This window comes from Tenrec ecaudatus, chromosome 3, assembly GCF_050624435.1.
Source record: "Tenrec ecaudatus isolate mTenEca1 chromosome 3, mTenEca1.hap1, whole genome shotgun sequence".
Lineage (NCBI taxonomy): Eukaryota > Metazoa > Chordata > Mammalia > Afrosoricida > Tenrecidae > Tenrec > Tenrec ecaudatus.
The window spans coordinates 145,730,172-145,750,115 of NC_134532.1; the positions used below are offsets into that span (position 1 = coordinate 145,730,172).

The following is a 19,944-nucleotide window of genomic DNA, read 5'->3' on the forward strand; positions in this document are numbered from 1 at the left end:
TCCTCCGGTGGGTGAAGTTTCATTCGGAGCATGCCAAGTGCAATTAGGGACCATCAAGTGGAAACAGCGAGCGCGGGTACACAGAGCTGTTCACAGAATCACGGTGTCAGCAATTCAAACTGGCCCACAGGCCCAGGAAAAACCAAGTCAGAAAAAGGTGGGGGTGGGAACACCAAAGGCCCCGCACCCCACTCACTCCCTCTGAGACCTGGCCCAGTTTGTCCCCAGTGCTGTGAAATCCATGGGCTACCCTAATCCTCTAACTCCCAACCTCAGCTGCTCAGTAAGACCAGCCTTCCAGAAGGAGCCATTTCAGCCGCTGAGAATGGTCAAGGGATCTGCTGACATTAGCCCGCTACCCAGCCCTCTGGGGCCGGGTGTGGTTCTCGGTTTCACGAGGTAGCTCAGTTGTGAGTTGACGCGTGTGATGTGTGCCGCCTGCCACTCAAAGCCATCCTGTTCCCTTTTTAATCTGCAAGATTATAAAAATACCAGTATTTCCCCCTGTTTTATAAAAATGATTTTAGAAGACAAAACGAAACCACAAAAAGCCCCACACGGGTCTCCTCGGTTAAACTTCGGTTCCGTCTTGTAAATTGTTGTGGACTCGGACTTCTAGGTTCAACTTTTTCACTTTCACCCCTATGGACGCAGAGGCCCCCTCGGGCTCACTCAGTATGTTGACGTTCCGCACGGTGCAGTACTGTCTGCTCACGTTCTTCTCCACTCGGTCCAGCTTCCTCCTGGGCATGTCCACCTTAGTGTTCAGGGGGTATTCTTCCACGAAGTCCCCTGCGGGCAGCTTTTTTGGCTGTTTCTGGCATTTCTTGGTGATGAAACAAGCGACCAACGACACCAGCAGTAGAAGCATGACGGCAGCCAGGGCGCTGCCAATGGAAGCCCCGGTTTGAGACAGAGAAGCAGCGACAACTGGCTCTTGCATCTCCAAATTCAGGGACTTCATATTCGTGCCATTCTTGACTTGGTCCCCTTCATTGTCATAGATGAGGGAATCGTGCAGGGTCAGCCGGCCACTGGGGTCTACCAGGTCCCTGCGGCTGCGCCTCAGAGGGGCTGTGAGGGAGCGCTGGACCCGGGGTCCGGAGATGGTGTCTGGGCCGATGATGTAGATGACCTGGAGGTACCACTGGTGTCCTGCTTCCACCTGCAGGAGGCGGAACACAGGGAGACAGAACACGTCATTGCTGCCCAGGCCCCTCCGGGGAAGGAACTGGGGAACAGCTGCTATCACACGCTTTGATATTTATCATTTGATATCTATGATTTTGCTATCACATGCTTCGATGTTATGATTTGCCTAGGCAAATCAGCACAGACCCAAAAGGGCAACATGAAGAATTTAGGGAGTACCAGAGTGCTGCACGCGGTCCTGGGGGCCACAGGGACGCGTGAGGACATTCAAAGGAAAGAACAGCATCGTTGCTTTGGCCGGTGGGGCAAATTCTGGGGCAGTGATCAACATCGTGACAACAGAAAAAGGCCTTCCAGCAAGACTGCTGCAGCAAGAACCCGGCAGTCCCGAGACGATGGGGTCATCCTCTGATCTGACAGCCTATCCGGGACTTGGCGCCTCGCTCTGGCTCTCACCTTGTAGAGTGCATCCACCTTCAGAGTAAAGCCATCCACTCCCGGCATGCTGCTGACCACATGGAAATCAGGCAACTCGGACGCAAAGTGGGCCTCAAAAGGCACATCGTGGAAGTACTGATCGGTGACCTCGGGCTGGCTGCGGTCCTAGAGTTTCGGAGGAATGACACTGGAGATTTAGAATGCTGCGCTCACGAGGGAGCATGGCGGCCTCTACTCTGCTTGAGGGCGGAGCCGGCAGGTATGCGGTACAGAGGCTTCCCTGTAAACTGATAGATTGAGTGACGAGGACCCTGCTCGGAGGGGTGGGCACGACCACTTGGTGGCTTCTGTGATCGCAAGAGACCAAGAGTGTGCACGATTTTCAACAGCTGACCAGCAGCTGAGCATGTCAGCCATTTGTCGCACCCAGGGACTCCAAAATTATACTGAGTTGTTTAAAAACAACCCCCAAATCATTCATAAAAATAACCTATTCCTTTGTGGAAATACCTACATTAACCCCTCCCCCCCAAGAGGGTCCTAGTTTTCATTTTTACAAATCTCAGGAAAAGAACCGATGTTGCTAACTGCTTCTGTGTCCAATCAGCTGTGTGTGTGAAATGCTGTTGTGATTGACGTAGATGGAATTTTAAAAATCTGGCCACAAACAACAATGTCATTGTAAATAGAGGGGGATTACAATAGCTTTTCCAGGTTTAATTGTAGGTATTTTTAAACTATCCAATGAGAACTGACCAAGAGCAATTTTTAAAAGATCAGTTATCAATGTGGAATCTGAAACTTTTCATATCTGCCACTACATTGTGGGTTGTCTATCCTCACAAAAGAAGGAGTGGGAAAAGATAAACACCATCTTCATGCCACTGTATCTGTAATTCTGATGTGTGATGCTGAGCCCTCTATGAAAGTGCCCTGGACCATGGGTTCAGGAACCTGGCTCAGGCCCTTTTCTTCCTAAGCGGTTACTGTCAAGGTGACTCTGGGAGTGTCAGAACAGAACTGTGCTTCACGGGATCTGCAATGTCTGCTTGTCAGCAGTAGATCCCAGGCCTTTCTTCCAGGGTGTTTCTAGAGCAGTGGTTCTCAACCTGTGGGTCGAGACCCCTTTGGGGGTCGAATGACCCTTCACAGGGGTCGTCAGATTCATAACAGTAGCAAAATGACAGAAGTAACAATGAAAATAATTGTATGGTTAAGGGGTCACCACAACATGAGGAACCATATTGAAGGTTCTGGGCATTAGGAAGGGTGAGAACCACTGTTCTAGAGGCTCTTGAAGCTAGCCTTTGAGTCAGTAGCATTAACCACTGTCAGCACCCACGCCCTCCGTTTCTTGCCTGGGGCATCACCAACAGCGTCATTTGCTAGTTACATTTAACATTTGTGCTAGAATTTAGCTGATCAGAGAGGACATAAACCAAGGAATAGAGCAGAAGTAGGAGTGAGAGCAAGAGAAACAATGCAACATGGGACCTTATCAGCTTTAGGGGAGACCTGGGGGCACAGTGGTTACCCGCTGGGCTGCTAACTGGGAGGGGAGCAACTTGAAGCTATCAGCTGTTCCTCTCAAGAGAAGGATGAGGCTTCTACTCCCCTGCGGGGTGGCAGCCCAGCAAGTCACCGGGGCAGTTCTACCCTGTGCTGTTGGGCAGCTATGGGTTGGCATCTACTCGATGGCAGCGAGTCTGGGTTTATTAGTTGTAGGCAGAATTCATCACTAAGAGGATGGATCGGCTTTTGACCACATAACAGCCGGCTTACCAGCAGCAGGAATCTGTGCTTCAGGTGCTTGTTGGGCTGGATGCACCCATACTGTGGCCCTTCGTTGTAGATTGTGCCTGTGGGGTCGAAGAAAGGCACGTAGCCATCCTTGCCCGTGCACAGATAGACCTTCTCCAGCTGGAGTCTGTAAGCAGAATTGAGGTTTTGCTCTGGATTCCAAAGCACTCGGCCATAAAGGATTTGACCTGAAAGACAGAGGAGCAAGAGGTGTGAATCAGGTCGCACTTACACAGGGAAGGGGGAGAAGGATCTGGCCGGGGTAGCGAGGGCTTTCCCGTGGCCCGGAGTCAAAGGTCCCTGCCATGAAGAGCTCTATGAGTCCCTGTGCCCTGCAACACTCGTCCATCCATTAGGTCATTTCACTCAGCGAGCCTGGGTAAGCAGTTAAGAGCCACCGAGCAATCTGTCCAATAAAAGCAACTGCTAAAAATAGGAACTACTCAACTCATACAATTTGCCGGTGCAGTGTGATATTCTTCACACATCATTGCTTTTGTCCTTCTCAAAATCACACTGATGCCGGAAGAGGCGTACCATGCGGTCAGCGCACTTGGTAACGGCGTCAAAGCTAGCTAGTGGCAGTGGTGAAATTCAGTCAAGGTGCTTTGGCTCTGTACCACCCACATCTAATCACCCAGGACACTACCCGATTAAGCTCCACACTAGGAGACAGTATATAAGGTGAACTAAGGACAGAGTTCAGCACAGAAATCTGCCTGCTGAGGCCAGGGGTCTTTCAGGCGACAGGGTTTGAATAGAATTGTGAACCACGAGTAGGCATTGGTCAGATAGGGCACCCGTGGTGGGAGGGAGAAGCATGGCAGGGCATCCTTGGCAGAAGAGACACATGCAATAATTTTGCTAAAGTAGAAGGGGCCCTGCATCTCATGTGGTCCCTACTATGGTGGCCAGTTCTTCGTCTGCATTATCTCACTTAACCTTCCCAGGAGCCATGTAGACTCAGTTATCATTTGCACTTGAAGTTTCACAGCGATGGAGTGGAAGGAGGACTTGATAACAGACCCTCTGACTCTAAAACCGATGCCCACCACGTGGCACTGTGTGAACAAGTGTGACTGACACGGGTGTGGGTGGAGGCTCTGCAATTAGAGGCTCCTGGGTAGATGGCTCACCAAGGTGAGGATGCAAGTCTTGAGTATGTAAGCAATGAGGCGCCCAGGAAGCTTTAAAGCAGCCAAAATACCTTGAACTTTTAAAACAAGCTAGAGTCACAGAGACCATGTACAGGAATTACCTAAAAATTGCTACAAATAGATGAACTCAAGAAGTGTCTAGAAACAATGTTCCATTCACCTTAGTGACAGGCATGGGAGGCAAGGAAGTAACGGGGGACAACAGAGCTCTTGGACCTGTACACCTGGGAGGAGAGTCACACAATCAGCGAGGTAAGGGATGTGACAGAACGTGCCCAAGGGGACCATATTGTGAGGATGGCACTGCACCATGCAGTGTTTTGTTCTGTTGGGCACACTGCTGCTATGGGTCAGAGCCAACTTGATGGCACCTGACACCAACCTCCTCAACAACTCAAGAGGCCCAACAGCCATCTCCACTTGAAGAGGTTCAGCAGACAAACTGAAATAACTGAAGCACAGGACAGACCAAAGGTCAGGTCTGACTTTATGAAACAGCTACATAGTAAAAGTTTAGAAAGTTCAGAGCAAAGAGATGGTCAGAGCCACGGGGATGGAAAAGACTGACTGGAGAGGTAGCACTGAGAGGGGGACAGAGGACAAGGGTCCCTGGGCTGGAGAATGAATGAGAAGTGGTTTAGAGGTAAGATGGTGTCAGCCTAGGAAGTCATTGGGGTCCATGTAAAATCTCCTGATTTTGGTGTCATCAGTGAGAGAGGGTTGGGCGTTGAAGAAAGAATACAGCCTGCAGCGGACAGAGGGATGAGTGTGCAGAGCAGCTGTGGAGGCAGGGATGCTTAAACAAGTCCGTCCACAAAGGGAACACAACAACTCACGCTGCCATATGCTAGAGGACAGCACAGGGAAGGTTTCGCTTTGTTTGTTTTTCCCCCTTTCTTTCCTTGTGATGGTCAAGAACTTAAGTGAGTTGTAAGGACCAACGAAAACCCACATAAGAGGAGATTAAACACAATAAAAGGCTGAAAGAATCCTCTAGAGAGTAAAGGCAGGTAGTTGGTTCATTCCTCTTTATTCTGTCAACAAATATTTGTTATGTATCTGGACATTGGCAGCACATGGTCTACGTGTGCTATTTGATGAAAAGCTCTATTCTTGCGGAATTTACAATTTAGTGGTGAAGATATACAATGAATTCAGTATATATAGAGTGTATATATATATATATATATATATAGAGAGAGAGAGAGAGAGAGAGAGAGAGAAGATACAGCATTAAAAAGAGTGCTAAGTACTGTAGGTAATTAACAGAGTGCTGTGGAAGCAAATACTATGGGGGCCTACTTCATCAGTATAAGTCTTTTTGAGGAAGCAACACTGAAGTGGGGGCTAAATGATGAGAAATTGACTTTTCGAAACCAAGAGAATCATATTTGTGCTGGAGATGATGCAGAAGGACCATTTCAAGAAGAAAAATATTGTGGAAAGGCAGTTGATATGCCCATGAGGCTGGGGGGCAGGGGGGGGCACTGCTCTCCGAGAAACTGAAAGGGAAGGCCATGACCCAGGTAGCCGCATGGTAGAATCTGCTGGAAAACCCCGGCTTTGCCAGTCAGGCCAGATCTCCCACAGTGCTCATGGTGGCGGTCATTGTCAATGAGTCAACTCCTACTCCTGATGACTACCACAGCTCCAGCCTTTGGTACATTTGCACCTATGGTTCAACAGCTATTGTGTCTCACCCAGGTTCTCCCTTGTTTTTATGAGCCGACTCTGTTACCAAACATGACAGCCTTTTCTAGTGACTGGTCCCTCCTGATGAGCTATCCAAAGTAAGCGAGACAAAGTCTCACCATCCTTACTTCTAAGAAAATAGTACCACCCTGCTGATCATTATAGAGTCAAGGTCACTACCAAGTGTATACTCTTATTTTGAAATAACATAACATATTCCTTAGTAAGAAGAACACCAGCCTGTGCTATCATGAGGTGTCGAAGGGATCAAGTATCAGGCATCATCACTACAAAAAATCCTATCATTGTGAATGAGGGGGAGTGCGGAGTGGAGACCCAAAGCCCATCTGTAGGCCACTGGACATCCCCTTATGGAAGGGTTACGGGGAGGAGACAAGCCAGTCAGGGTGCAGTGTAGCAATGGTAAAACATACAACTTTCCTCTATTTCCTAAATGCTTTCTCCCCCCACCCTCACTATCATGATCCCAATTCTACCGTATAAATCTGGTTAGACCAGAGGATGTACACTGGTACAGATAGCAACTGGAAACATAGGGAATCCAGGGTGGATAATCCCTTCAGGACCAGTGATAGGAGTGGCAGTACAGGGAGGGTTAGAGGGAGGGTGGGGTAAAAAGGGGGACCCGATTACAAGGATCTACATATAACCTCCTTCCTGGGGGAATGGACAACAGAAAAGTGAGTGAAGGGAGATGTCAGACAGGGAAATATATGACAAAATAATAACTTATAAATTATCAAGGGTTCATGGAGTGGGGAGCAGGGAGGGAAGGGGAAAATGAGGAACTGATGCCAGGGGCTTAAGTGGACAGCAAATGTTTTGAGAATGATGAGGCAATGAATTAATAAATGTGCTTTACACAATTGATATAAGTATGGATTGTGGTAAGAGTTGTATGAGCCCCTAATAAAATGATTTTTAAAAAAACCCCAAAACAAACAATGGTGGGGAGTTTAATAAATGCTGAAGCAGTGCCGAGAGATCGGTCTAGGAATTTATCATATCGTTTCTCAGGTGCCAGGAGAACCTCTGCAGGCCCAGGACTGACTTACCTTTTGAGAAGGCTCCCTTGTAATCCATCTCTGCCAGTGACATATCGGATGTGTTTGGATCCATGAGGAAGACCTTTTCGTTGTTGCACAGCTGAAATTCAGTATTGAGGGAATAGACGACCGGCACAGGGCGGCTGGTCTGCTGGAAAGCGATGGGTATCAGAAACCTAAAGCAGGAGAAACAAGAGCTCCTTGAGAGGCGGGTCAAGGGTGTAGGGATTAATCCAGGTGGCCTTGCTTCCCACTCTTCTCAAGTCTGAATACCATCTTGTTGTGGGCATTCATCACTGAATAAAGAGCTGTGTGTCAGTGAAGGACCCTATGTGGTTCGCTACTATGAGATCCAGCTGCTCTTTAGAACAGAAATAAGCTAATCTATCTTTAGAGCTCCTTGGTAAACCAGAACAAAATGACTCCAAAGCCAAAAGTTGCCATCAAGCCGATTCCAATGTGGGGCAAGCCTGCGTGTTACGACAAACAGGAGCATCATAGGGATTTTCCGTGGCCACAAGCTCCACCAAAGAAGATTGCCAAGGCCTTTCTTCAGCAGAACCATGTGGTGGGTGTGAAAGTATAACTTTCCAATTTAAAAGAAAAAGAAACCCACCATCATCCAGTCGATTCTGACTCATCGGCGATTTTGTATCGGGGTTTTGAGGCTGTGAATCTGTACTGGAGCAGGTAGACTCTCTCCCAAAAGCAAGCTGGTAGGTTGGAACCACTGGCCTTGCAGTGAGCAATCCAATGCTTAACCAACAGCGCCACCAGGACACCGTTTTATTTGGTTAGTAGTCAAGTTGTTTGCTTTTTAAAATTATGGTAAAAATATATAACAAAACATCTACTGACTCAATATTTTTTAGACGTCCAAGGTGAGTAGTATTTACCATGTTGTCCTTTGGCTTTTTTGGTGTTATCTTTTCCCTCCTTATATTCTGAGGGCTCCCAATGTTGTTATCCGACTGCTGAGGGGCCCCTTTATGATTACAGTGCTCCTGTTCAGGGGGATCTTCATGCTCTGATCATTTGAACCCCATCGATCAAAATGTCGTCAGTCTTCAGGACACCACGAGGTACCCCTCTCTTGTTTGACCCTTTACTTCTGTCCTCTTGGGAAAGCTTGTGAAACTACTCCTTCCTCTTCCCCCTCCCTCTGGTCAGTGAGTGCTCCTCCATACTTGATCCTAAGTCCTCTGCTGTTCCCACTGTACAAGGTCCGCCTAATGGCTGAGGTCATTTGCTCTCTGTGGTGTGGCTGTTAGGTGCGGTCTAGTCGGTTCCAACTTCTAAAGACCCTATCTATGAACAGCAGAATGGACTATGACCTGCCCCCATGACCAAAGTGTGTGAGATGGAGGAGCATTCTGGTTTTATCATTTCCGGGGCAGATTGGCCTCTTTTGGCAGTCCACGGTACTCAATATTTTTTGCCAACACCACAATGCAAATGAATACATTTTTCCTGGTTTTCCGAATTCATTGTACAACTTTGGCAATGCACACGAGCTGAATGGAAATACGATGTCTGGGGTCGGGAACATGTTAGTACCCAAGTGATAGCCTTGCTCTTCAACACCTTAAAGAGGTCTGTGCAGAAGCCTTGCCCGATGCAGTACATCATTTGAGTTCTTGACTGCTCCTTTCACGAGCACTGAACATGAATCCAAGTCAATGAAATCTTTGTTAGCTTCTGTTTCTATCGGCTTATCGCAATGTTATCTATTAGTCTCCTTGTGAGAATTTATATTTTCTTATATTGAGTTAAAGGAGCCTTAGTGGTGTAGTGGTTATGTGTTGGGTTGTTAACCAGAAGGTCAGCAGTTCAAACTCATCTGCTGCTCCGTGGAGAAAGTCGGGACTTCCTACTTCCGTAGAGTGTTGCAGTCTCGGAAACCCGTAGGGGCAGTTCCACCCTGCCCTGTGGGGCTGCTATGAGTTGGAACTGATGAGATGGCAGTGACTTGGGTTTGAGTTACACTGACTTGTGATTACACCGAAGGCTGGAGTCTTTGATTTTCATCAGTAAGTTCTTTCATTCTTCCTCGCTTTCCATAAGCAAGGCTGCGTCATCTGCAACAGGCCTTCCTCTGATCCTGATTCCACATTATTCAATGTATATTTCAGCCTCTTGCATTATCTACTCAGCATCTAGTTTGAATAAGTATGGTAAAAGGACACCATCCTGGCACACACCTCTCCTGAATTTAAACCACACGATCTCCCTTTTTTCTGTTCAAATGACTAGCTCTCTGTCTATGTACAGCTTCTGCATGAGCGCAATGAAGTGTTCTGGAATTCCCACTTTTTTCAATGTTATCCAAAGTTTGTTATGACCCACGCAGTCTAAAGCCTTTACATAGTCAATAAAACACATGTAGACATCTTTCTGGTGGTTCACTGCTTTCAGCCAAGATCCACCTGATACCAGCAATGTGCCACATCGTCTTGTGAATCCAGCTAGAATTTTTGGCAGGCCCTGCTGATGTACTGCTGCCACCATTTTAAATGCACCTTCAGCCATATGGTCTATTGCAATTATGCAATGTGTTTGGATGTAACACAAAAGCAACAATAAACAAATGGGTGTGATTGTGTTTGAAAGTAAAACTTTAATCACGACATCCAGTAGGAAGCTGGAACTGGACCAGGACTATAGTTGGACCTTGACAGTTGGAGCTGCCTTGAGCTGAGATGGGAAAGCCAGAGGAGAGCTGCATTTGCCAGAGGAGATGAGGGATTCCATTTGACGTTAAGTTTCAGTGGCAGATAGGGAAGCCCAAGGGAGTTGCTATGTAGTCAAGCTGATGCTGACGGGATGAGATCACCAAGAAATGGAAAAGAGGCAGAGAGGAGACTGTCCAAGCATGAGACAGGTGCTCCGAATTCAAAGATGGTGGCAAAGAGGAGGTACCAGCAAAACAAGAGAAAAGAAAAGTGAATGAGGTAGGAGAAAAACCTACTGTGGCTTGCTGTTGTGACCACGGTGGCTGTATAATAGATGTTAAAGTCAGGTAAGGTAAACCCTTCGACTTTGTCCTTCTTCTGGAGTTCTCTGCTAATTCTGGACTTCTTCCCTCTCCATATGAAATTAGTGGCCAATTTTTCCAATTCTTTGAAGAAGGTTGTTGGTATTTGAATGGGAATAGCGTTACGCTTATAAAGTGCTTTGGGTAAGATTGACATCTTTACTATGTTGAGTCTTCCAATCCACAAGCATGGAATGTTCTTCCATTGTGGAGGTCACTTTTGGTGTCCTATAGTAGGGTTCTGTAGTTTTCCTTGTAAAAGTCTTTTGAGTTTTGGTTAGATATATCCCTAGATATTTCAATTTGTTCTTGGCTAATGTGAAGGGCACTGCCTTCTTGATCTCCTCTTCTGTGGTCTTATCCGATGGATGTAGCAAGCCAATAGACTTCTGTCTGTCGATCTTGTATTCCACCAATCTTCCATATTCCTTTATCGCTGACAGGACTCCTGTTGTGGAGCTTCTGGGGTTTTCAATATATAGAATCATGTCATCTGCAAATAGCGATAGTTTCACCTCTCCTCTCTGTCCTTGTACTGCCTTATGTTGTTAGCTAGGAACTCCAGTACGATGTTGAATAGAAGTGGGGGCAAGAGGTATCCTTGTCTGGTCTCCTTTTAAGTGGGATTGTTTTCATCTTTTCTCTGTTATCTATGATGTTGGCTGTTGGCTTTCGTAAGCAGCTTGCACTGACTTGAGGAATTTCCCTGCCATTCCTATCTTGAGTGTCTTAATTAGAAATGGGTGTTGGATGTTGGCAAATGCTTTTAATGCATCTATTGATATTATAATATGTTTCTTATCCTTTTCCTTATCAATGTGGCAAATAATGTTGATGGACTCTTGGATGCTGAACCATCCCTGAATCCTTGAAATTAATCCCACCTTATTACATTGGATGATATGTTTTATATACATTTGTATTCTGTTGGTCAATATTTTGTTAAGGATTTTTGCATCTATGTTCATTAGAGATATCAGTTTGTAGTCCTCTATTCCTGTGCGATCCTTCTCCTGTTTGGGTATCAAAGTTATACTGGCTTCACAGAATGAAGTGTTCAGTATCCTTTATTTAATGTGTGACTTATAAACCCACTGCTATCAAGTCAATCCTGACTCTTGGTGGTCCTATAGGACAAAGTAGAACTGCCCCTTAGGGTTTCCTAAGCTATAGATCTTCGGGAGAATAGAGAGCCTCATTTTTCTCTAATGGAGTAACTGGTGGATTCAAACTACTGACCTTGTGGCCAACTCGTAATCTACTATGACGCCAGGGTCCAACAACAACAACAACAAAATCTCACTGCCAGTGAGTCTCATGGATGGTTCATATTCAGCAACTCAACATCAAGGATTCAATTGCTTGTATGGACTTGAGACTAAGCTTCCAGCACTGTGCCCTCCAAAGACAGGGTCGAAGTGCCTCTGTAGGTTTTTCTAGGCTCTAGAGAAGATCACCATGTCTTTGTCCCCCAGAGTCACTGGGAGGGTTTAATCCATCAATGTTTTGGACCTAGTACTTAAGCTGACATGTCAGCAGGGTTCCTTTGATGTAAGGTAGGGGTCTTCAAATCACAACACTCCCCCCCCCCGCCCCCCCTCCCCCGCTGCAGCCACCCACACCCTCTAGCACCTGGTCTGCATTAAAGGTTGATTGTTCCTTTTTCCCACTTCTAGTCATTATTCCTCTCAGGGCTTCTTAATATAAAAAGACTCCAAACACCTAGCCTGGAGTAACTCTTTTTACACGAGTGCACCAAGAGACATAAAAGGGAAAGATCGTTTGCCATAGAGAAATATGTGGAGTTATGTAAGCCAAATAGGATCGTCAAGTGCATTGTGGGATCGTTTCTACAATGATTATCTAAATGCAGTGGAATACCCACTACGGCTACTTGAACCAACATAAATCAAAAGATGCAAGGAAAACAACAAAAGCTGCAAAAAGAATGCCTGCAGCCCGAAAGCTTTATATCCATTTCAGAAACATGAAAAATCATGCAGAGATAAATCCACATTAAAATCATAAACTAAGATATCAACACAGAGATGATAAGTATGAATATCAGGCTAGCAGTTAGCTTAACGGGGAGGATGATGGGAGTGTGAATGGAGAGGAGCACAGATGGGATTTAAAATAGACAGGGAAAATTCTATTTCTTGACATGGGTGGTAGGCTTATAGGTATTTGCTAGACTGTTTTTATACTTCATAGATCTCTTCTACTCATCTCTACATTTGCCATATTCCACAATGAAGATATTTAATAAACGGATAAACATTGCCCCTCGCTGCAGCTAACGACTTTCCCTGGTCACTCTCGCCCTCCCTGGGACCCCTATGATGCGCTCACATTGCTCCCATCAGCTAGCCTGGAGATTTTAGCCTCCACAGAGTTGGGCCAGCCAGTATCCTAGCTTCTTAATTCCTGGACTTATGTTACCCCTCCAGTTAAACTAGGCACAATTTCCACACATCTCAATGTCTAGCACTTCCCTCTCTGACTCCCTCCTTCTGTTTGCCAGCTCACCTCTCCTCTATGATTCCCACTCAAAAATTCTTCTGCAAGAGCTCCCTGGTCATGTTTACAGGACATTTGTGCATTTATGGTAGAGATGGACATTCGTGGACATGGAACAATACTTGGGAAAACATTTTGCTGGGATTTAAAAAGATATATATTTTTTAAAGTTAAGCAGACATCCCATGTTGAGGAATTTACAGAAAGCATCTGTCCATACAAATGTGGGGATGCGAATGCTCAGAGCAGCTTTATTTATCATTACCGAATTCGGACAACAAGCCGAATATCCACCACCAATTGAGTGTATCCATATCATGCAGTTCATGTAGCTCAGAAATTACAGGCGAACTACTGCCCCACACCGCAGCCCAGGGATATCTCAGAGCACCACACTGAGAGAGGACAGAGCAAAGGGTGCCTTTGATGGAAAACTGCTGTAGTGACAGGAAGCATTGTAATGGTTACCTGGGGAGAAGGGTGGCCAGGGTGCGGGTGAGGGTGTGTGGGTTGGGGGATGGTTATGTAGAAGCTCAAGGAAAAGCATGGAAGTAATAGGTATGTTCATTCTCTTGACTGTGGTGGTATTTTATGAGCGGCTACCTACGTAGAACCATAACATTGTATACTTTATGTACAGTTTCTTTTTTGCCAACTGCATTTCAGTTTAAAACAAAACAACACCCATCTGGGCCTCCAGCACCATCTGACCGGTTGCCGTGTACAAAGGAGTGCCGAAAAGCTTGTGGAAAAAGTCCATTATCTTTTCATTCCATTTTCCCACAAATTTGTGGAAGTCCTCTTGTAAACATATCTTCCACTGTCTGAGTGGACGCTCTCGCTTCCTCCTTTCTTCTCAAAACTCCGTTCCTCACTTTCTGGAAATGTGTGTTTCTCATTTCATGGAGGACAAAGAGCCAGCCAGCTGCTGACTCTACACCCTTACCCTCTACATCCACAAGGCTCGCCTCTGCCTGTATCCTTAAACTTCACTTGTTTTCCTCTGTCGGTAGATGAAGTGTCTGGGCATCTACGGCCAACTCTTCCATCCAGGCTCAGGACCCAGCAGCAAGATTTTCCACTATGCTCTGCGTCATCAAAGTTTCCCCTCTTCTGAATTCTTCTCACCATCACACAGTTTGAAGTATTTTCCATCCCAAACCTAAGTACAACCCTCCTTAGACCCACCCCCATCTGCTTCCAGGTATTGCCCCACCTCTTATGCTTCATGTATGCCACTGTCTCTACTTCTCTACTCCACTTTAACCGGGCTTTTGTCCCATCCATCAAGATCATCAGTGACTTCCAGGTGGCATGTCCAATGGCCAATGCTCCGTCTCTTCATTTAAAAGTCACGTTTTACAGGATCGTATTGATGTTGCTGTTGTTGAGAACATGCGCAGTCGAACTTCCACGCATTCAACCACGTCCACGAGCACAATTCAGTGACACTGACCATGGCTGTCAAGTGGTGCAAGCAGTCTGCCCTTCTTTGTCCAGGTTGTTCCTCTCCCCCTGACACACACTTATTGGCCCCCTGGGAGGCCTATCTAATCGTTTGTCACTCTGATTCCATATACTCACTGCCATCAGGCCAATGCTGACTCAAAGCAACCCTATCCTACAGGGCAGGACAGACCTGTCCCTGTGGGCTTTGGAGAGTGTGGCTCGTTAGGAGAGCAGGGCGCCTTGTCTTTTTGCCAAGAAGCGGCTGTGGTTTTGAACTGCTGACCGTGAAGTGAAGCAGTCCAACACGTAACCACTGCACCACCGAGGCTCCTTTGCGATTCCATATAGATAGCTCTTAGAAGAACACACAGTTTTCCATCACTGTTAATGTCAAGTGCTGTGTTCAGCGTCTTCTCTCTGGAGGCTTTCTGTCCACTGTGTTCAGCTCCCAGAACGGAGGCCGAGGGTATAAACAGTCTGAGCAGGGATTTTCTGTTCAATGCCCGCTACAAGGGAACGCCATCATCTCCACACCCAGGCCAGGAAACTCCTCTGAATCCACACTGGCTCAAGGAGTGAGCACATGGCGCAGGGGAGGACAGTCTCAGGTCAGAGGGATGTCCCTACCTCTCTGGGGCATGCGCAGTGCAGGCCAACGGCTTCTCTCCTGGGTCAGCCCACGGCTGGGTGGGCTGCACGGTGCAAGGGATCAGGTAGATCGTGTACTCCCCCGAATAGTCCTTCCTGAAAATGGGCAGAGAAGACAGTGGTCACGAGGCAGAAGGTATAGATTCTTTACCTATCTAGAAACACTGACTTCATGAAGTAAATTTCCTATGGAATATGCACGCGCGCGCGCATGCACGCACACACACACACACACACACACACACACACACACACTTCACATCCAAGAACTTCATGAGTCTGTAAACCAATCACAGGAGCTCACCACCCTTCTCAGCCTCACAGGCCTGCCCGGCGGTGTTAAGCAGAGCTACTTTTATGAGTGCGACCCTTTTCCTGAGCAAAGCAGACCAAGGTGCGTGCTTGCAAAGCATCAGAAAGACTCGGGGGAAGACAACCAGGATTGGTTGTTTCTTTTAGATCTCCACAAGTTCTTTGACAATTTCGGTTTGGTGGTTCCTGTTGACAGAAACCTTGCTGCGCATCTTGCCATCAAATGAAAGAGCCCACATCTGTGAAGATGTGCTCATGGCAGCTGCTGGTCTGATGGGAGGGGTCGCAAAGGCCTCGTGAGGGCATGGCCCGACCCCAGAGTTGAAGAGAGCAGTTACCGAGCAAACCGTCCCACAGCAGCCACTGTGGAGGCTCCTCTCCCCGATTCCGGGGTTCCTGAGGGGAGCAAATAGGAAGATGGCTCAACTAGTTGCTAACCGAAAGGAAGGGCTGTCAGCCAAGGTTGACTCCACCATAGGCGCTTTGGTAGAACAGCTTGATGCTGGACTACCAGAGATCAGCCCACCCGCGGAGCACATGTCTGACACCCAAAGGGATACAATGAGTCAGTCAATCTGATGACAGCTGCTTTTTGTTTTCTTCCCAATCCGATAGCCTCATTCCTTTACAGAAATGAAGGACAGTCACCACTTCTCCCAATCATCACTCCTTGAGCTCCTCCGTCTGTGTGGGGGCGCCCAGGATGCTGGAGGTCTTGACACTGAAAATATGGAGGCTTTGGGCCCCTCACCTACTTTAGTTCCCACACTTGTCATCGGGTAGCAGCCCAGTGTGGCAGGTTGCCTGGCAGGCTGCCAGACATCAGACACTGCAGGATGTACTTCAAGGGCCTTGGGAGGCTGCCATCCATTGATTGAAGAGCGCAGGGCTCTGAATCTTAATTATAACCCTGTTGTGAGTGATCTGGGGAGCAGTGTTTGCTGGGTTTGTTCATCGACCAGTTTAATATTTTCTTTTTTATATATTAATAAAGTGATAGTGCAAATTTTGGTGTAAAAAATAAACACATAACCTTTTAAAGACACAAACTTGGATCAGTTAAGTAAGAGACAGAGGGCGGAGTGGGAGGGGGCAATTGGAAGCAGGTTAGTCCTTTGCTTCGTCTCTGCCACAGTGGTATAATCAGATGTGTCGGGTTGCTATGGATTGAACTTTTCCACACACCCCAACATGTGTTATATCAATGGAAGGGGCCCTGGTGGTGCGATAGTTCAAGTTCTCAGGTGCTAACCAAGACACCAGTGGTTAAAAGTCATCAGCAGCTGCTGCAGTGGGGTGGGGGTGGGAGGGAATATGGCCATGACAGGCTTGGAAACCCTGTGGGGGCAGTTCTAACCTGTTCTGCTCAAGAGGGTGCGGTGTGGTTGGAACCAGCTTGGTGGCAATAGGTAGATAGTTAGACTTAGACGAAAGTTCCCACAGGGGTAGCCCTGACCTTACTCACTCACCTCTTTAATTGCATCTCCTATGAGTCTCCTCTTCGCCCACTCTACTCCAGCCACACTGGGCTCTCTGCTGTTCCTTGGGCAGACCAGGAATGCTGAACTTTCCCAGAAACACTCTTCCCTGAGCTACTTGCCTGGCTGACTTCCTAACCTCCTTCAATCATTGCCCAAATATATCTTTGTATCCAGGCCTACCTCCAATACCCTATTTACAATTTTTTATGTCATCTACTGACTTCCCTTGACCTCTCCATAGCTTCTATCTTTCTGTAGCACTGATCATATTCTAACTGCACCACTCTTTACATGTTGTGTAGACTACTCCTAGCAGGAGCCCTGGTGGCATATTGGTTTGTGCACCGGGCTGCTAGCTGTGAGAGCAGTGGTTCGACACCATCAGTCACCCCAGCAAGAGAAACATGAGGCTCTCTGCGCCCGTAAAGGTTTACAGCCTCAGAAACTCACAGGGCAGGTCTGCTGTGTCCTATAGGGTCACTATGAGTCAGAATGGACTTGACAAAAGGTTTGGGTTTGGGGGGGGGGTGTTTTGGTTGCTGTTCCTTGTCTCTCATTTGACTGAAGTGCTGAGGCCCAAGATCTTGCTTTTGTTTGCACCGATGCATTCCAAGTGTGCAGAATCTGTCTGACACATGACGGACGTTCACTAAATATCTGTTGAATGAACAAATGAATGAATGCAGGACACAAACTGCACGGCCAGCCAAGTCCACAGTCCCGCTGTTCTCCTATCCCTAAGACTAAGCAGGTACATTCCCGCGAATACGCCCAAACACAGCCCTGGAGGCAGCCCTTCGCGCCTCCTTCCTGAAACCCAGACACGGTCCACGTCACAAGTTGGCACACCTCCTGGGCTCGCTCCACTCTGAGTAACTATGCTTGTGATTTCCAGGGCTCCCACAGGGTCCTAAGTCCAGGGTGTTCAGTGGTGTTCATTAGTTTGTCACTCATCTGTGTATTTTAGCTCCTTGCCCCTGGTGCATGGTCTCACCAGTCTAGTTGCCACCAAGTTAATTCTGATTCATGGTCCAGTGTGTGTCGAGCATAAACCTGTACTCCAAATGAGGTGGTCAATGGTTGGGCTTTTTGGTTTTTAGTCATTTTATTGGGGGAGCGTACAAATAAATGGTTGGGGTTTTGGAAGCAGATCGCAGTCTTTCTTTTGAGTTGCCCCCAGCACTTTTTTGAAATATAATTCACATATAATCCCATTTCTATCTTCAGTTGTTTATAACTCACCACCACCAGTTCTATAACAATCTCTCTCCTCTTATATTTATTATTTTCCTCCCAATTCCCTCTACCACTCCCATCCCTAAATCCCTGAAAAGCCATGACACCAATTATTGTCTATATAGCCACTCTTCCTGTGCTTTATAAACTGAGAAATGTATTGAAAGAAGAAAGAAGAAAAGGACTACTGGCAATATTAAATTGAGTCAGAGAAGAAAGCCTCTGGAGACAAAAGCAAGAAGTGTTTAAAACAAGATCGGGAGACCCAATGACCAAGTGTCATAAGCAGCTGTCTCTGACAGCAACATTACTAAAGGCCCGTCTCTCAACTGTGGTCAGGGGGATCCACTAGAGGCTTATACATGTGGGGACTCTTCTGACGGATTTTGGGTTCCCACTTCTGAGGTGCCTCTTGATAGTGTTAAACCTCTAGTATTTTTGGTTAGCAGTCAATTACATCAACAGTTTGCACCTCCCAGGGTCTCCCACTGTAGGCTCCTAAAAATAACCCCCCAAAACTCACAGTCGTGGAGTTGATTGCAATTCATAGCGATTCTATAGGACAGGGCAGAACTACCTCTGTGGGTTTCCAAAACTATAGTACTTTACAAGACTAAAAAGTCTCGTCTTCCTCCTGAAGAACAGCTGTTGATTTCGAACTGCTGACCTTGAGAATAGCGGCCTAACACCCAACCACCATGCCACCAAAGCTTTTTATAGTGAGCTCCTAGAGACACTGATTCAGGACATACCATGGACTAACAAACATACAGCAAATCAAGGGGCCTCATCCAAATGGAACAAGGGGATTCTGGGTGGCTTAAAACCAGGAAAGGTGTGAGGTTGGGCTGCATCCTGTTACCACGCTCATTCAATCTGTATGCTGAACAGAAATCAGGGAAGTTGGGCTAAAGAGAGAGCCGGGCATCAAGCTTGGAAAAGACTCATAAACAACCAGTGAAGCCCTTTCTGGGCAAATAAAAGACTACAGTTTTCAGTGTTAATTATATTTAAATATCAAAACAAAAACAGAACAAAAATCCTTATGATGGGACCAATAAGCAACATGATAATAAACAAAGGAAACACCGAAGGTAAGGATTTCAATTTACTTGGATATACAATCAACACCTGTGAGAGCAGCAGTTAAGAAACCAAAATAACCCCAAGACATATTGCCTTCAGCTTACCTGCTCCAAAAGAACTTTTAACGGTGACAAAGCAAAGCTATCACTGTGCGGACTAAGGTGCCTCTGACTCAAGCCATGGTATTTTCAATCCCATTTACATGGGAAGTCTGGATGAGTAAGCATTGATATCGATGATGATAACATTGACAAGCACATGGAATATACTATAAACTTCCAGGAGAACAAGCAAATCTGTCTTGGGAGATAGACAGTCAGAATGCTCCTTGAAAGTAAGACTGGCAAGATGCTGTGTCCTGTACTTTGGATAGGTTTCCAGGAGGGGCCAGTTCTTGGAGAAAGATGTCATGTGTATAGAGTAGAGAGGAAGCAAAAAGAGTGGAAGGCCCTTCATGAAACAGACCAACATAGCAGCTGCAACAATGGGCTCAAACATGGCAACATTTGTGGCCACGGTGCCAAACCAGGCAATGCATCTTATTCTACCATCCAACTACTACGGGCAGTCAGGCTGCAGGTCCGACAGTAATGCACGCTGAGGTGGGAGGCGAGTCTGGGGACTCCTGTATTTCCTCCTCAGAGGAGAGAGATATCTCTCTCTACGTCGACTCCCTGGAGAGACGCTCTACTGACAAGACACATAGCACTACGTAGACAGACCCCGTGCCCTGGGAACTGGAGGAGCCACTTGGAGACCCTGCCAGTGCTGAGATGCTTCTACCACCACTGGATCCACAAGACTTTGCACCCACTGGCCTGTGATCTTCCTGCATGTGGTGTCATTGCATGTGTTTCATGAGTCTGAAGAAG

General features: G+C 46.8%; 1 protein-coding gene across 1 annotated transcript in view; it reads right to left on the bottom strand.

Annotated features, from left to right (window-relative positions):
• Positions 1–227: 227 nt before the first annotated feature.
• Positions 228–19,944, bottom strand: part of FRAS1 (Fraser extracellular matrix complex subunit 1) — a 587,299-nt gene continuing 567,582 nt past the window's right edge. The window contains exons 70-74 of the mRNA XM_075544919.1: positions 14,937–15,053; positions 7,316–7,482; positions 3,373–3,578; positions 1,609–1,755; positions 228–1,165 (exon numbers count right to left, since the gene is read on the bottom strand). Of these exons, the coding sequence (XP_075401034.1) occupies positions 572–1,165; positions 1,609–1,755; positions 3,373–3,578; positions 7,316–7,482; positions 14,937–15,053 (1,231 nt within the window). The 3' untranslated portion in view covers positions 228–571. The remainder of the gene's footprint in view (positions 1,166–1,608; positions 1,756–3,372; positions 3,579–7,315; positions 7,483–14,936; positions 15,054–19,944) is intronic.